The sequence below is a fragment of the Delphinapterus leucas genome, chromosome 17 (assembly GCF_059928025.1).
Source record: "Delphinapterus leucas isolate spDelLeu-1000000601 "Yukka" chromosome 17, BTC_Dleu_Yukka2, whole genome shotgun sequence".
NCBI lineage: Eukaryota > Metazoa > Chordata > Mammalia > Artiodactyla > Monodontidae > Delphinapterus > Delphinapterus leucas.
This window is the reverse complement of record NC_143145.1, coordinates 62,973,135-62,985,314: the sequence shown is the minus strand read 5'-3', so window position 1 is coordinate 62,985,314 and position 12,180 is coordinate 62,973,135. Positions and strand designations below refer to the sequence as shown.

At 39.7% G+C, this 12,180-nt stretch overlaps 2 protein-coding genes across 9 annotated transcripts in view; both read right to left on the bottom strand.

The window, feature by feature from the left end:
- MRPS28 (mitochondrial ribosomal protein S28) overlaps positions 1-4,893 on the bottom strand; it is a 103,275-nt gene extending 98,382 nt beyond the window's left edge. Inside the window, exon 1 of one of the 3 annotated variants that reach the window (XM_089899018.1) lies at positions 2,293-4,893. In XM_089899018.1, the coding sequence (XP_089755144.1) occupies positions 2,293-2,508 (216 nt within the window). In that variant the 5' untranslated portion in view covers positions 2,509-4,893. The remainder of the gene's footprint in view (positions 1-2,292) is intronic. The other 2 variants (XM_089899017.1, XM_022555051.3) reach the window with 2 other exon arrangements.
- Positions 4,894-6,682: 1,789 nt separating this feature from the next.
- Positions 6,683-12,180, bottom strand: part of TPD52 (tumor protein D52) — a 119,133-nt gene continuing 113,635 nt past the window's right edge. For 4 of the 6 annotated variants that reach the window (XM_089899021.1, XM_030763748.2, XM_089899023.1 and 1 more), the window contains one exon: positions 6,683-8,356. In XM_089899021.1, the coding sequence (XP_089755147.1) occupies positions 8,237-8,356 (120 nt within the window). In that variant the 3' untranslated portion in view covers positions 6,683-8,236. The remainder of the gene's footprint in view (positions 8,357-12,180) is intronic. The other 2 variants (XM_089899020.1, XM_089899022.1) reach the window with 1 other exon arrangement.

Genomic DNA, 12,180 nt, shown 5'->3' with positions numbered 1-12,180 from the left:
TGAGGAAACAGGCACTGTCATGCACTGTCAGGCACTGTCATGTAAGTGGAAGTGTGCAGTCTGTATGTATCAAAACTCAAACTGTGTGTACACATTGACCTAGTATATATCCCATAAATAAGCAAAAAAATGTAAATGCTCACTGTACCACTGTCTGTATTAAGGGGAAAAAAAAACCCAGAAACAACCTAGAAGCTCATTAGTGAAGGCCTGGTTAAATAAATTATGCTATATCCACACCATGGAATACCAAACAAGTATTTTTTCAATGAGATATACAGTGAGGCCTCTGTATTCACAGATGCGGGAGCCGCAGAGGGTTACCTGCACCATTTATATAAGGGACTTGAGCATCCAGGGATTTTGGTATGGCAGAGGGTCCTGGCACCAAACCCCCGTGGATACCTAGGGACAGCAGTAAGTACACTACACTACACATATATAATGATAAGGAAAAATATTCAAAGTTATACTTAAGTGAGAATAGCAATTTTCAGCAGCAGCAATGAAAATATACTGAGTGCTTATTATCAGATACTTGTGCTAAGTGTTTAAATAATGAATTCATTTAATCTCATAATAATCCCATGACAGGTTTTCCTTTTACAAAAAAAGGAAAAGAAGATACACAGATATCAAGTAACCTTCCAAGGAAACACAGCCAGTAAATGACAGAAAAATTAGAATTCAAACCAAGTCTGTCTGAATCCAGAGCTTACACTGTTAAACATTAATAATGTAGTTCAAAACTTGTACGTTTTTAAGTATATATATATATATATATATATAATTAGCTTATATTCACATATGCGTACATAAAATCTCTAGCAGTATGCATTTATAAAAATACACCTTCCAGCTTTGAGAAAGTGAGGAAAAGAAAAAGGGGGCTTTTATATTTCCCATAGTAACCTTCAGTGCTATTTACATGCTCCTTTTGCAATACTATTTTTATACTTTACAATTTTTTTTTGAAAAATCCTGATCACACAATAAAGACGAACTTTATTCAGCTTGTAATCTCAGGATACTCTTCAATTAAATAGTTCCAGAAATTTCAAAGAGTGAAGTGAAAGATTTTTCACAAAGTTGAATCTTTACATCAATACCTAACAACTACTCATATTCCTCATCATAAATATGTCACAAAAGTACTGAAAGCTTCCAATAAACACTAAAATAAAACTAATGTGGTACCTTCAGTTTTCTTATTACTCTGACAATTGTTCTTGCTCAGTTATTACTCTGGAGTAGCACATTTAATTCACATGCTCAAGCCTGTCCTATCCTCACTTATACAACCGTTTGTGAGCAGTCACACAAAGATCTCAATTCAAAGACTGCTCAGATTGTCCTGAAGTTCAAATGTGCACTTTCTGTTCTATTCATTCATTCACGCATTGGGCAAACACTTATGGAGTGCCCACTAAGAGTCAAGCACTGTGCTAGATGCTGGGCAGTTTTCTATAACCCACGACACTACCCATCGGTAAACTATTTGGTACTGGTTCCCAAGGCGATGAGTACAGAAATTGAGACAGTTTATTTTTATACAGTTTAATATTGCCAGACATCCAATTTCATGTCCGCTGACTCAAAAAATCTGACTTGTATTTTCGTCTCTTTCTTCCATTTTATTTATCTAGTAATTCTATCGCATTTTACAAAATTATTGCCTCGGACAGATGGATTTTTTTTTTAAAAAAAGGTCATTTACAGAAAAGGAAAGTGAAGCATTGACAGGTTACATTACTTGCTCAAGTTCATAGTGACAGTAATTCTCTGATTCACCTCTCCACTGAATTAAGAAATATTTATGATGAGCCTGGTACGCCAGACACTAAGGTCCACACTGCAGCTACTAGGTAGAACAAGAGGCGCAGAGGGCCCTGCCTCTCCCAGTGTGAGTCCAACTTTACTCGGAGTCCCAAGAGTCGCCCTAGGCGCGTCACCAGCAACGCTCGCTGCTGGTTTCCCTTCCAGCACTCGCCTGTGGAAGACGCGTGCAAAGCAGTGTGGGCAACGCACGCCCAGCATGTAGAGACTGTACAAAAGTACAACAAACGTAAGAAAAACACCACCACACGCTCTGCTCTAAGTGGCCAGCAGGTGGGACAAGCCACACCGTGACCCCCAACTCTACTCCCTACGCCGGGCCCCGTCCCCGCCTCTCGGTCCCACCCACCCTGCCGGGCCCACCCCCTACGCCGGGCTCCGTCCCGGCTCCCGGCTCCACCCACAACGGCGGGCCCCGCCCGCCAACGCGTCGCTGGCTTAGCCCCCACAACTCACTCTCATCCGCCCGAGCTCCGCCTTCCGCTGCAGCTGTGAGTGCCGCTTCAAAGAGCTCGCGAAGCCGCCTAGGCGCGGCCTAGGCTCCGTGGAATCAGAACTCTCGCTTCCGGAGCCACTTTCAGTGCCTGCGTCTCGACAGGGCCGAAAGAAGAGAAGCACTCGCAGAAAATGACTGTCGGCAGTCACGGCACGGGTCCGGCACAGCGCCGCCATGACGGCTCCACAACCTCTGACCTTTGGCTTTTCCGCGAACGTGCAGGTCACGGGGCGGGGCAATGAGAGGTCCGCCCACTTGCGGAGCACTGTGGGCCGGTGGGCGTGGCCTAGTCGGTGTAAGGTAGAAGGGTGGTGTGAGAGAGACTTAAGGTAAAATTGGGGGACTAAATCCTTAGTGGCTCAAGTCCCCCACTAGTAGCGACCCGCTAAGTTTTGCATGGAAAGGGCTTTGACTCGGAGCAATTTCGCCCTCGCGGGTGCCCTTTGGGCCTGCACTGCTGTAAATTCTAGTAATGCAACTCTTGCTGGCCCCGCCGCCTGCATGTCTGCCCCAGATGGCCCCAAGGGTCTCTCTGGTCGCCACCGCTCTTCAGGTCTTTGCTCAAATGCGAGGTTCTCCTTGACTATCTTATTTAGAATTGGAATCCCAGACAATATGCCACGTAGTTTACTTAGTAGTACTTTTGTTTAGCGTCTGCTCTCTCGATTTGTAAACTCTGAGGGCAGGAATTTTGCTGTTGAATACCTGACAGCGGGCACATGGTAGGGCACAAACATTTGTGAAATCCCGGATCTAAGTTTCGTTACAAAAATATTAACTTGAGACATTTTTGGTCACTTCTTAGCTACAATCCCTTCTAGGGAATTAAGGAATTTCGTAATGCCAAAACATACACCACCAGAGGCCCACCCTCACTTATGCTTTTCTCCCTACCCGCCCCATGTTAATTGCCAGAATTTGCCCACCTTCTTCAAAACCGAGCCTAACTCCATGCTTGAAGTGTTTATGAATTAAGCTGTCCACCCAGCTTCTACCCAGCATTTTTATATTAATGCGCAGTTATCTGGAGGGAGGTAGCAAGCACTTTTCCAGCTCATTTACAAGTACTTGGACAGAAGGAATTTTTATGTATGCCTACAGCCCCTATTTTAATAATGCTTTTGACTGAGGCTTTTTTTTTTTTGGCCGCGCTGCGCAGCTTGCGGGATCTTAGTTCCCCGAGCAGGGATTGAACCCATGCCCTCAGCAGTGAAAGCGCACAGTCCTAACCACTGGACCACCAGGGAATTCCCAATAATGCTTTTGACTGTGGATTTTAAAACTCTGATGTTCTCATCAACTGCATAGACAGAACCCTAGAAGTGCACTAACCTTAGAATGGTGCATGACTGTATGGATCACACACAACTTATTACTAGCCACCTGTTCGGCAGTCCTTAAATTCGGTGGAGACCTTAAGATAAATTCTACTCCAGGTGAGTTCTCCCTTTTGGTACATAAACCGTGTCTTTCCCTTGACCATTAATGCAGTCTTGCCAAAGATATTTTTGCATTACTTTTTATGGCTCTTGCTACTTCTGTTTGCCTTCAGGAAAAAGTGTGGTAAATTGTAAAGGGTGTTGACCAGTGTTCTTAGCTCTAGTTCGACCTCCCGTCCTCATCGCAGGGAAGCCAATTTAATGTTGCTGATTTGGTTTCCTCACGTAAAACCAAGTTATTAGCCTCTGTCTTAAATTTAAGGAAGTGTTTTGTAAACTTAACTAAATCAGCATCTACAGAACAAATGGGATTACTAATATCCCAGCTCTAAAATTCAGTAGATGTATTATCTTCGTGTCCTACCTCAGCCAGATGATAAATTCCTTCAGTACTGTGATAATGCATTTGGAGACAAATCCTGATGTTTTTAATGGATAAGAGTAAATTTGCATCAACTGACTTCAAGTATGCCTAGTTCTCTGCCGTTCGTAGAGCATCAGAAGCATCAAATGAGAGAGAGGGTAAAGGACTGAGTGAATCTGCACACTGTCCTTGCCTGTATCAGTGCCAATTGTAAAAACAACCCTAATGGCAGTATTTCAACATCATGGCACTTCTGATCCTGCTGTATTCCTTGAACCACCCTTTCCTTCTTGATTTATTAAAAACACAAGCTTCTTTCTTCCCATATAGCTTTCAAATTGTTAGTATGCTTTTTAAAAATATTAGTAATGGCAGATGACAAGTGAATAAAAAAGTAATTCAAGTTCTGGCTCCATGTCTACTGGCTGTGGTTTCATCTATCAAATGGTGACAGCACCACATCCTTGAGTGAGGAATTAAAGGAAATGGGTGTGAAATGCCCAACACCTACTAAAAGCTCAATAAACAGTGGCTGTTAGTGGCTAGGTGGAGGTGACTAGAAGGAGATTTAGAAGTTCATGCCTCTCAAACATGCATGAAAACCTGGAATAAAGATAGGGCTAGTGATACACCGGAAAGATATGAGTATTACTGTAAAGACAGTCATTTCAACCATAGAGATGAATACAATCATTAAGGAGATTGTGTAGAAGATTACTAGAGATAGGCAATAACATTTAAGGAGTTGGAAGAAGAGAATACCAGAGAATAGTCAAACTGGAAAATGAGAAAAGAATTAATTCTAGAAACCAAGGGGAAAACTTGAAAGCACATTGAGATGAAGCGTGTTAAAGTGAAAGTCACCAAGTAGCGTTTTATTTAAGTAAAATCCTGGCAGGTGATAGGCACATGCAGGCCCTGCCCTCTCAGGGCTCACAAGCTAAAAGTGAGTTCTTTTGGCTCATTTTGATTTTGGTTCATTTTCATTTCACAATCAGAACATGGAAATTGAAATCTGTGGATTGTAGGTTTACTTAAAAGTGATAATGCTTTATTATTAACTGTAAACCAATATGATCTCTATAATTAATCCAATTACAATGGGACAGTCACTAATTAATGGCCAAACATCTCCTCATTATGGGCAAAAATCTGATTTTCCATCTGGGTCTTAAGAGCTATAAAGAAACACATGCAATCCTGATATAGGGCCTTATGCAGCCTCTCTGGCACAAATACAGCAAATAGTCACTTACAAATGTCTTTTTGTAGTCAGCATGTAGCGTTTTTGTTTGATACACTGAGTCCATACAGCTGCTCCTGGTTCTTTCTATACCCAGGATATGAAGGGTCTGGAGAGAAGCTGTATAATGAATGGATTTACCCACTTTCCTCAGCAGATAGGTAATACAAAAGAACCCATGCCCAAATTATAGAATTTTTATTGTTTTCAAATACTATACAAAAAAAAATAGACAGTATTATCTTTTCCTTAACAGATCCAGAAGTAGTGAGTCCAAATTCAACATGTTTTTTCTCTATTTCAGTAGTTTCAGTTACTACTAGGATAATCCAATGGTTTCTCCTCTCTTCCATTGATTACTTTGGCCTCATAGGTATGAGAATTCTTGCTTTATTTCCCATAAACTCCATAAATTAAGGAGTTCCTTTGTAAGAAGGGGATAATTTCAGGAATTATTTTCTTCTGTCACACTTCTTGAATCCTTAAATATCTGAGATTTCACTCTTGTTGCTATGTTTTTCCAGTGTCAAACACAAAACACAGTAGAATGACCGGGACCCCTCTCTGCTGTTCTTAGTAATTACTGTGTTCTAAATTGCTTAAATATCTGTGAATTCATAATATTGAATCTTCCACAAAGACTACTTGGAATAATATTTCTAAGTCGATGTTTATTTTTCTAAATTTATCGTCCCTCTACTGTTTTGTTGCTTTTAAGAGGCAGAATACTCTGCAATAGATTAAATCATTTCTAAATTAAGTGTAGGTAGATGTCTAGAAAAGTGATTCTCCAATTTATTCTTTTACAACCATCACCAATACCCACATACACCCATCCCACCTTCCAACCCTAGTTCTATCATTTCTCTCATAAAGTAAGGAGACTTGAGGATATTTCACTCAACTAAAGAAACTGCCATCTTCTCCACTTTGCTTTGTTAAAAAGACAACAATAGGGCTGGACATCCAAGAAACAATGTGATGAAAAGAAGATGTGATAAAAACAACTGAAAGACTAACTGGTTGAAAAAATAATTTTACAGCTATGTTGAGTAACCATGATATTTCTATAAAAAGACAAATTTCTACATGTCGACTCCTCTATGACAATGCTTCAACAACCTTTGCCTTAAAGCCTTTTCAAGTAAATAATTTATGGTAGTCTAATACCATGAAGCAGTGATTTAAAGCAGATGGTAAAAAACGGTCTTTTTTTTTTTTTAAAGCATAGATACCGGTTGATTATGTAACACAACAAGCTGTTTCCAGACCACTGGTCTCATAATAAATATTGAGACCTATACTACTGATATACACAATTTATTAAGCTTTTCACATGTAATAGAGCATAGTTGCAGTTGCATCTGAAGTGCTAACAAAAGCTCCAGCGATCAAGAATGGCAGCATGTTATCAATATTTTATAACAATCAACACTTGTAGCTTTTCAGATTTGGATAAGATAATTTATCCCAAAGTAAATCTAGTCATGCTTTTAAAAAATGCTTTAGGTCACTCCAAGCTTGGCAATTAACATTTGGCATAAACAATAATAAAACAATCACAACTTGATAAATAACAAATACAACATTGTAGGCCATAACCATACACAGCATAAGGAAAAGATGGTGATGAGTAAGTAGTCATTAGAATTAATAGAGTACCTTGGCCTCCATGCAGATACTTCCAGAGGCTTTGGTTCATTCAGCCCTGACTCAGTTTTCAAAGCAGGGGGCAATATCTACAGTATCATTTTGTAATTTCGAACACACTGAAAACAAGTAAGTAGAAAATGATGAGTTGATTTTTATTAATGCATTAAATCCTCAGGAGTTATCACCAACCCCTTAGTATAAAATTTTTTCAAGTTATATTAGTCATGTGTGCTTCTTACTGTAAATGCTGCTAAATGAATTAAATGAAGTCAACAATGGTTCCCCTAATGCGATTGATTTTAGCACTTTTCAGCTACCTAGATCTAAAAATCTTTCAGGCTTTTGAACTGAATGTTTGAGGACAGTGTTCATATTTCAACCTATTGATAATACAATATGCTTGATTCAGAACATTAACTTACAGTCTATTCCAAAACTAAAATTTTAATCTGGTGCAAAATAAGTAGCTATAAGTGGCACAATAACCATGACGCATAATGACCATGACACTGAAATGGTTACTGTCACAGATGGTGATAAACAAGGATGTGAGGGCTCCACTCTCAAGTCGCCTAGGATTTTGAATTACTGTCTGTACATACTGTCACTTACAAAACTATAATAAATTGAATATTTAGTCTGGTGTCTTCAAACACCCAAGATGTAAGATAACTTATTCCAAAACAATATTTATCTGAAAATATTTTTTGTACCTGGTAGTTCTTCCCTTGGAGGCAAAGAACAATTTGCCAAAACTTTTAATAACCAGGATACAGAAAACTTGAAAGAACAATCTTACCTAGGAGTCAAATATATAGAGATTCAAAGAGGAAAAAAGAAAATTGTATAGAAGACAAAGATCAAACTGGTATCCCAGATCCAGAGCAATTTTGTAAAGTAGGAAAGCAATTATGATAACCCACAGCTTCTTAGATCATTCTAGTGAGGATCTCCAGGTACTATATATGTTTTTATAATGATATTTTCTAAATAAAGGGCCTTAAATGCACATAAAAGGGTGTTTCCCAGGAATAGAGGTTAAGATATGTTTACATTGTTCAACCCACAAACTATTTGGTCAAAGGAATATGTAAAGCTCAACAAAAGCACATCTGGTAGAAATTCATGGCAATGAATGTTGACAAGATGTGCCTGGATCTCGCTTGCAGCATCTGGCAGTGAGTAGCAGAACAAAGGTAGGAATCTCACAGGCTCTCCTGTGTCTGTTCTGGAAGAGGCTCCGTGGTGGTGGAACTAGCGTTTGCAGTCGAATTCAAGACTTCTCCAAAATCACCACCAGCAGGCTTGGTTCCTCCTACTTTAGACTTTTAAAATAAAAGTTCAAAAAGGAAGAGACATTAGGAAATATAAACTTTGCTGACTCTGCATAAAGTAACTCAAATTTTACTTTGAAGAATAAATCAGGAGCCTAAGAGCTCAGTGATTATTTGTACAGAATTTAGTACTGTTGTAATGTTCCATGCGGTCTCACAGAAAAACTTATGCAGTTTCCGTGCTGAAATATTCAAATTGGTAAATTCTACCCCTCCACTTTTTTCCCCTATCTGCTTATTGTTCTTCATGGGGAAGGTTGTCTGAAGAATTTTGTAAGGCCTATTATGCTAAAGTATCTACTGAACTCTCTTTGTATTTGGATAACACTTTGTGAAATATTATTGAGTAAAACAAAGGAAAGAAATATATGTATGTTTCCCAGTTACAGCATAAACTTTCTAACCTTTTGCTGCTTAAAGAGTGGTACATGGACCTAGAGACTCAACATCACCGGGGAGCTTGTTAGACATTTGGAACCTCAGACTGGCCTCCCCATCTCCATCTGTAGAATTGAAATCCAGGCTTTAACAAGATCCCCAGGTGCTTCCTATACACATTATAGTTTGTGAAGCACTACTCCAAGTTATCTGGCCTGAAAATCTGTCAATAAATATTTGTTTGAATGAATTTATCTGCCCCGCATTTGTATACTATTGTATGCTTTTCAAAACCCTTACATATCCTTAGTGACATTGATGAATCTATGCTTCCTGCCCACCGTCACCCCCTCTCCTGCCCCCGTTACATCTCATGACTGACCAACAGGACAGCTGACTAACATTAAGAAACCAGTCAATGATCAAGGATGCAACTCACAGTGGGCTTGCATCTGACCTTGCTCTTAGCTCAGTCTTGACTGGCCACAGATTCATTAACAATCGGAATCTCGTTGAAATTTTCTCTCTCATTTCTTCTTGGCCTCCCATCTAAAATCTTTGAATTGCATGAAAAATGTGCATGACTTGTATCCACTGTATATTTATTAAATTTATTAAAACATTCCTTAATTACAAGAAAATGTTAAGACCTCTTGCAATTCACAAGTCTAAAACAACTCCTCCCCACAACTGGTCCCTTCTCTATCCTAAGACCATGAATGTCAGTAGTAACTCCCAGTCAGACTCCTGGAGTTATCCTTGGTCCTTCCCTGTCTTGTTCCACATCCAATCGATCACTAAATTTTTCTGTGTCACCTGTAAAGTCTAAATATCTCTCAACTCTGTCCCACTGGCACTAGCTCAACTCACCACACCAACATCTTTGGCCTGGATTACAATGCCTCCCTCCCACCTTGTCTCCTTCTCCAGTCTCTCTCCCCTTAGCTCTGCAGGGCAGACAGTGATCTTTCTAAAATGCACAGAAGAATGTGCGACTCAGGTTGTTTAAAATCTTCCAGTGGCTTCCCACACTTTCCTTAACGTGGCCCGCCCATCTCTCTCGCTACATCTCCTGCTCAGTACCCCACAGCACAGCAAAGTTCCTGCTGTTCCTCAAAGGGGCCCCAAATCTTCAAACATTCCCCTCAACCTAAAGGTTTGGTTTCCATTTACATTACTGCATCTGAGAAGCCTGCTCTGACCTTCCCTCCTGCCAAGCATGACAGAAATTCCCGCTACTTATCCTCCTGCAGCCTTGACTTCCACTGTCATAGCACCTTACCCTGTGTTTACTTTCACTGGCCATTTAATTGTCTAAACATCTTCAGAAAGGGTCTGTGTCTCTGTTGCTCACCATGGTATTTCCAGTGCCCAATACTCATCTCCCGGCACATGGCAAATGCTCAATAATCACAGTTAATGACTCGATCCAAAATCTAAATGTAAGTACATGTAGACCCGATGTTTAACTGAATATCAGTGTAAGTTAGAAAAACTTCCTCCCAAGCACACAATTATATTTTACAGCTTCCTTGGTGATATTTGTCTAATACACTATACTATTAAAAAAAACATTTTTATTTGAATGGTGCCCAGTCATATTTAAAAAGCTGATTTCACTACAATTTAGAGAGTCTGAATATACTCAGGAGGAAAGTTTCTCCTCTTCTTCAGTGTCAAAAGAACTGAGGCTTTCCTGGTTTTCCAGCTAGTCATTTAAAAAAACTAATGCTCAGGGTAGATTTCAAGGAGAGGCTATGATATTCCTAAAACATTGAGAACTAAATCAGAGTAAAACCTTGACTTCTTGCAACGTACAGTTTGTTTTCAAACACCTGACTAGGCATTAATAAGGATAAAGCAGGCCTCTGGTAGTGTCCTAAAAGAATGACTATGGGGCTTCCCTGGTGGCGCAGTGGTTGACAGTCCACCTGCCGATACGGGGGACACGGGTTCGTGCCCCAGTTCGAGAGGATCCCACATGCCGCGGAGCGGCTGGTCCCGTGAGCCATGGCCACTGAGCCTGCGCGTCCGGAGCCTGTGCTCCGCAACGGGAGAGGCCACGACAGTGAGAGGCCCGCATACCGCAAAAAAAAAAAAAAAGAATCACTATGATGTATTTTTTGCTCATCAAACATGTATTAAGTAGCTGTGATATGCCAAGGACTACTCTAGGCCCTGGAGAAGCATCAGTGAGCAAAAAGAACAGGGGCCTGCGTTTGTGGGTTCATTAGAGCAAGCGTGCTAGGGGGGTTGAACGAACAAGCTGTAGGAATGTTTGTACAGTGTGATTCCTTTTTGAAAAACATTTATACATTTATGTAGAAATAGAAAAGGTGGGTAGTAGCGTTTGTATGCGCAAGAAAAAAAGATTCAGATCAAGATACAGTGTTTGGTTTTCTTTCTGTAAGCATACCCTGATTCTGTAATTTTAAAAAGATATATTTAAAAGCAAGTGACTCAATTACAATTCTAAAAGACAAAATATGAATATTTTAAAGCTGATTTATATAAAACATTTTAAGATATTAGTTTTAACCCTTAGAAAATAACCACAGTAACTACCAGAATTTGTTTAGGAAGCAATGACCATATGGGCTTTGCACTTCTCTGTAGAGAAGTCTGGGCAGTGGATGGGAACAAAACAACATTTTTGGTCATTTGTGATCCTTGATGATTTTATAGTTTTGAATATAATCTTGAAGATAATACAATTTACAAATTAATAAAGCTGATTATTATGGGAAAATGTCCACCTTCACCAATATCAAAGCAATCAAAAAATAGGGGCTTCCCTGGTGGCGCAGTGGTTGAGAGTCCGCCTGCCAATGCAGGGGACACGGGTTCGTGCCCCGCTCCGGGAAGATCCCACATGCCGCGGAGCGGCTGGGCCCGTGAGCCATGGCCGCTGAGCCTGCGCGTCCAGAGCCTGTGCTCCACAGCGGGAGAGGCCACAACAGTGAGAGGCCCACGTACCGCAAAAAAAAATAATAAAAAAATAAAACAATGAATTATCAATGATGATCACCACGGCATCATCATCATCATCAAAATGTCCAATAATTAAGGATTGAACAAACAATACCCATTATAAGGCTATGTAAGCAGCCACTGAACATAATACTGAAGAAGAAGAAGAATGATACAGAAACATGTTTATGGTTAATTCTTTTCTTTTTTTAATTTTTAAATTTAATTTTATTTATTTTTTTATACAGCAGGTTCTTGGTTAATTCTTTTTTAAAGTGTAACAGCACAGTCCTACAACATCACTGTCTGTGGGTTGTAGGACCACTTTTTTGTTTTATTTTTTGTACTTTTCTATATTGCTTTTAATTTTCCACAGTAAGATTTATATTAAATTTTGTCCAATTACAAAAGTATTTGAATAATGCAAAAAGCAGCACAAACTTCTAAAGTACTACTGTTCTTTAAAA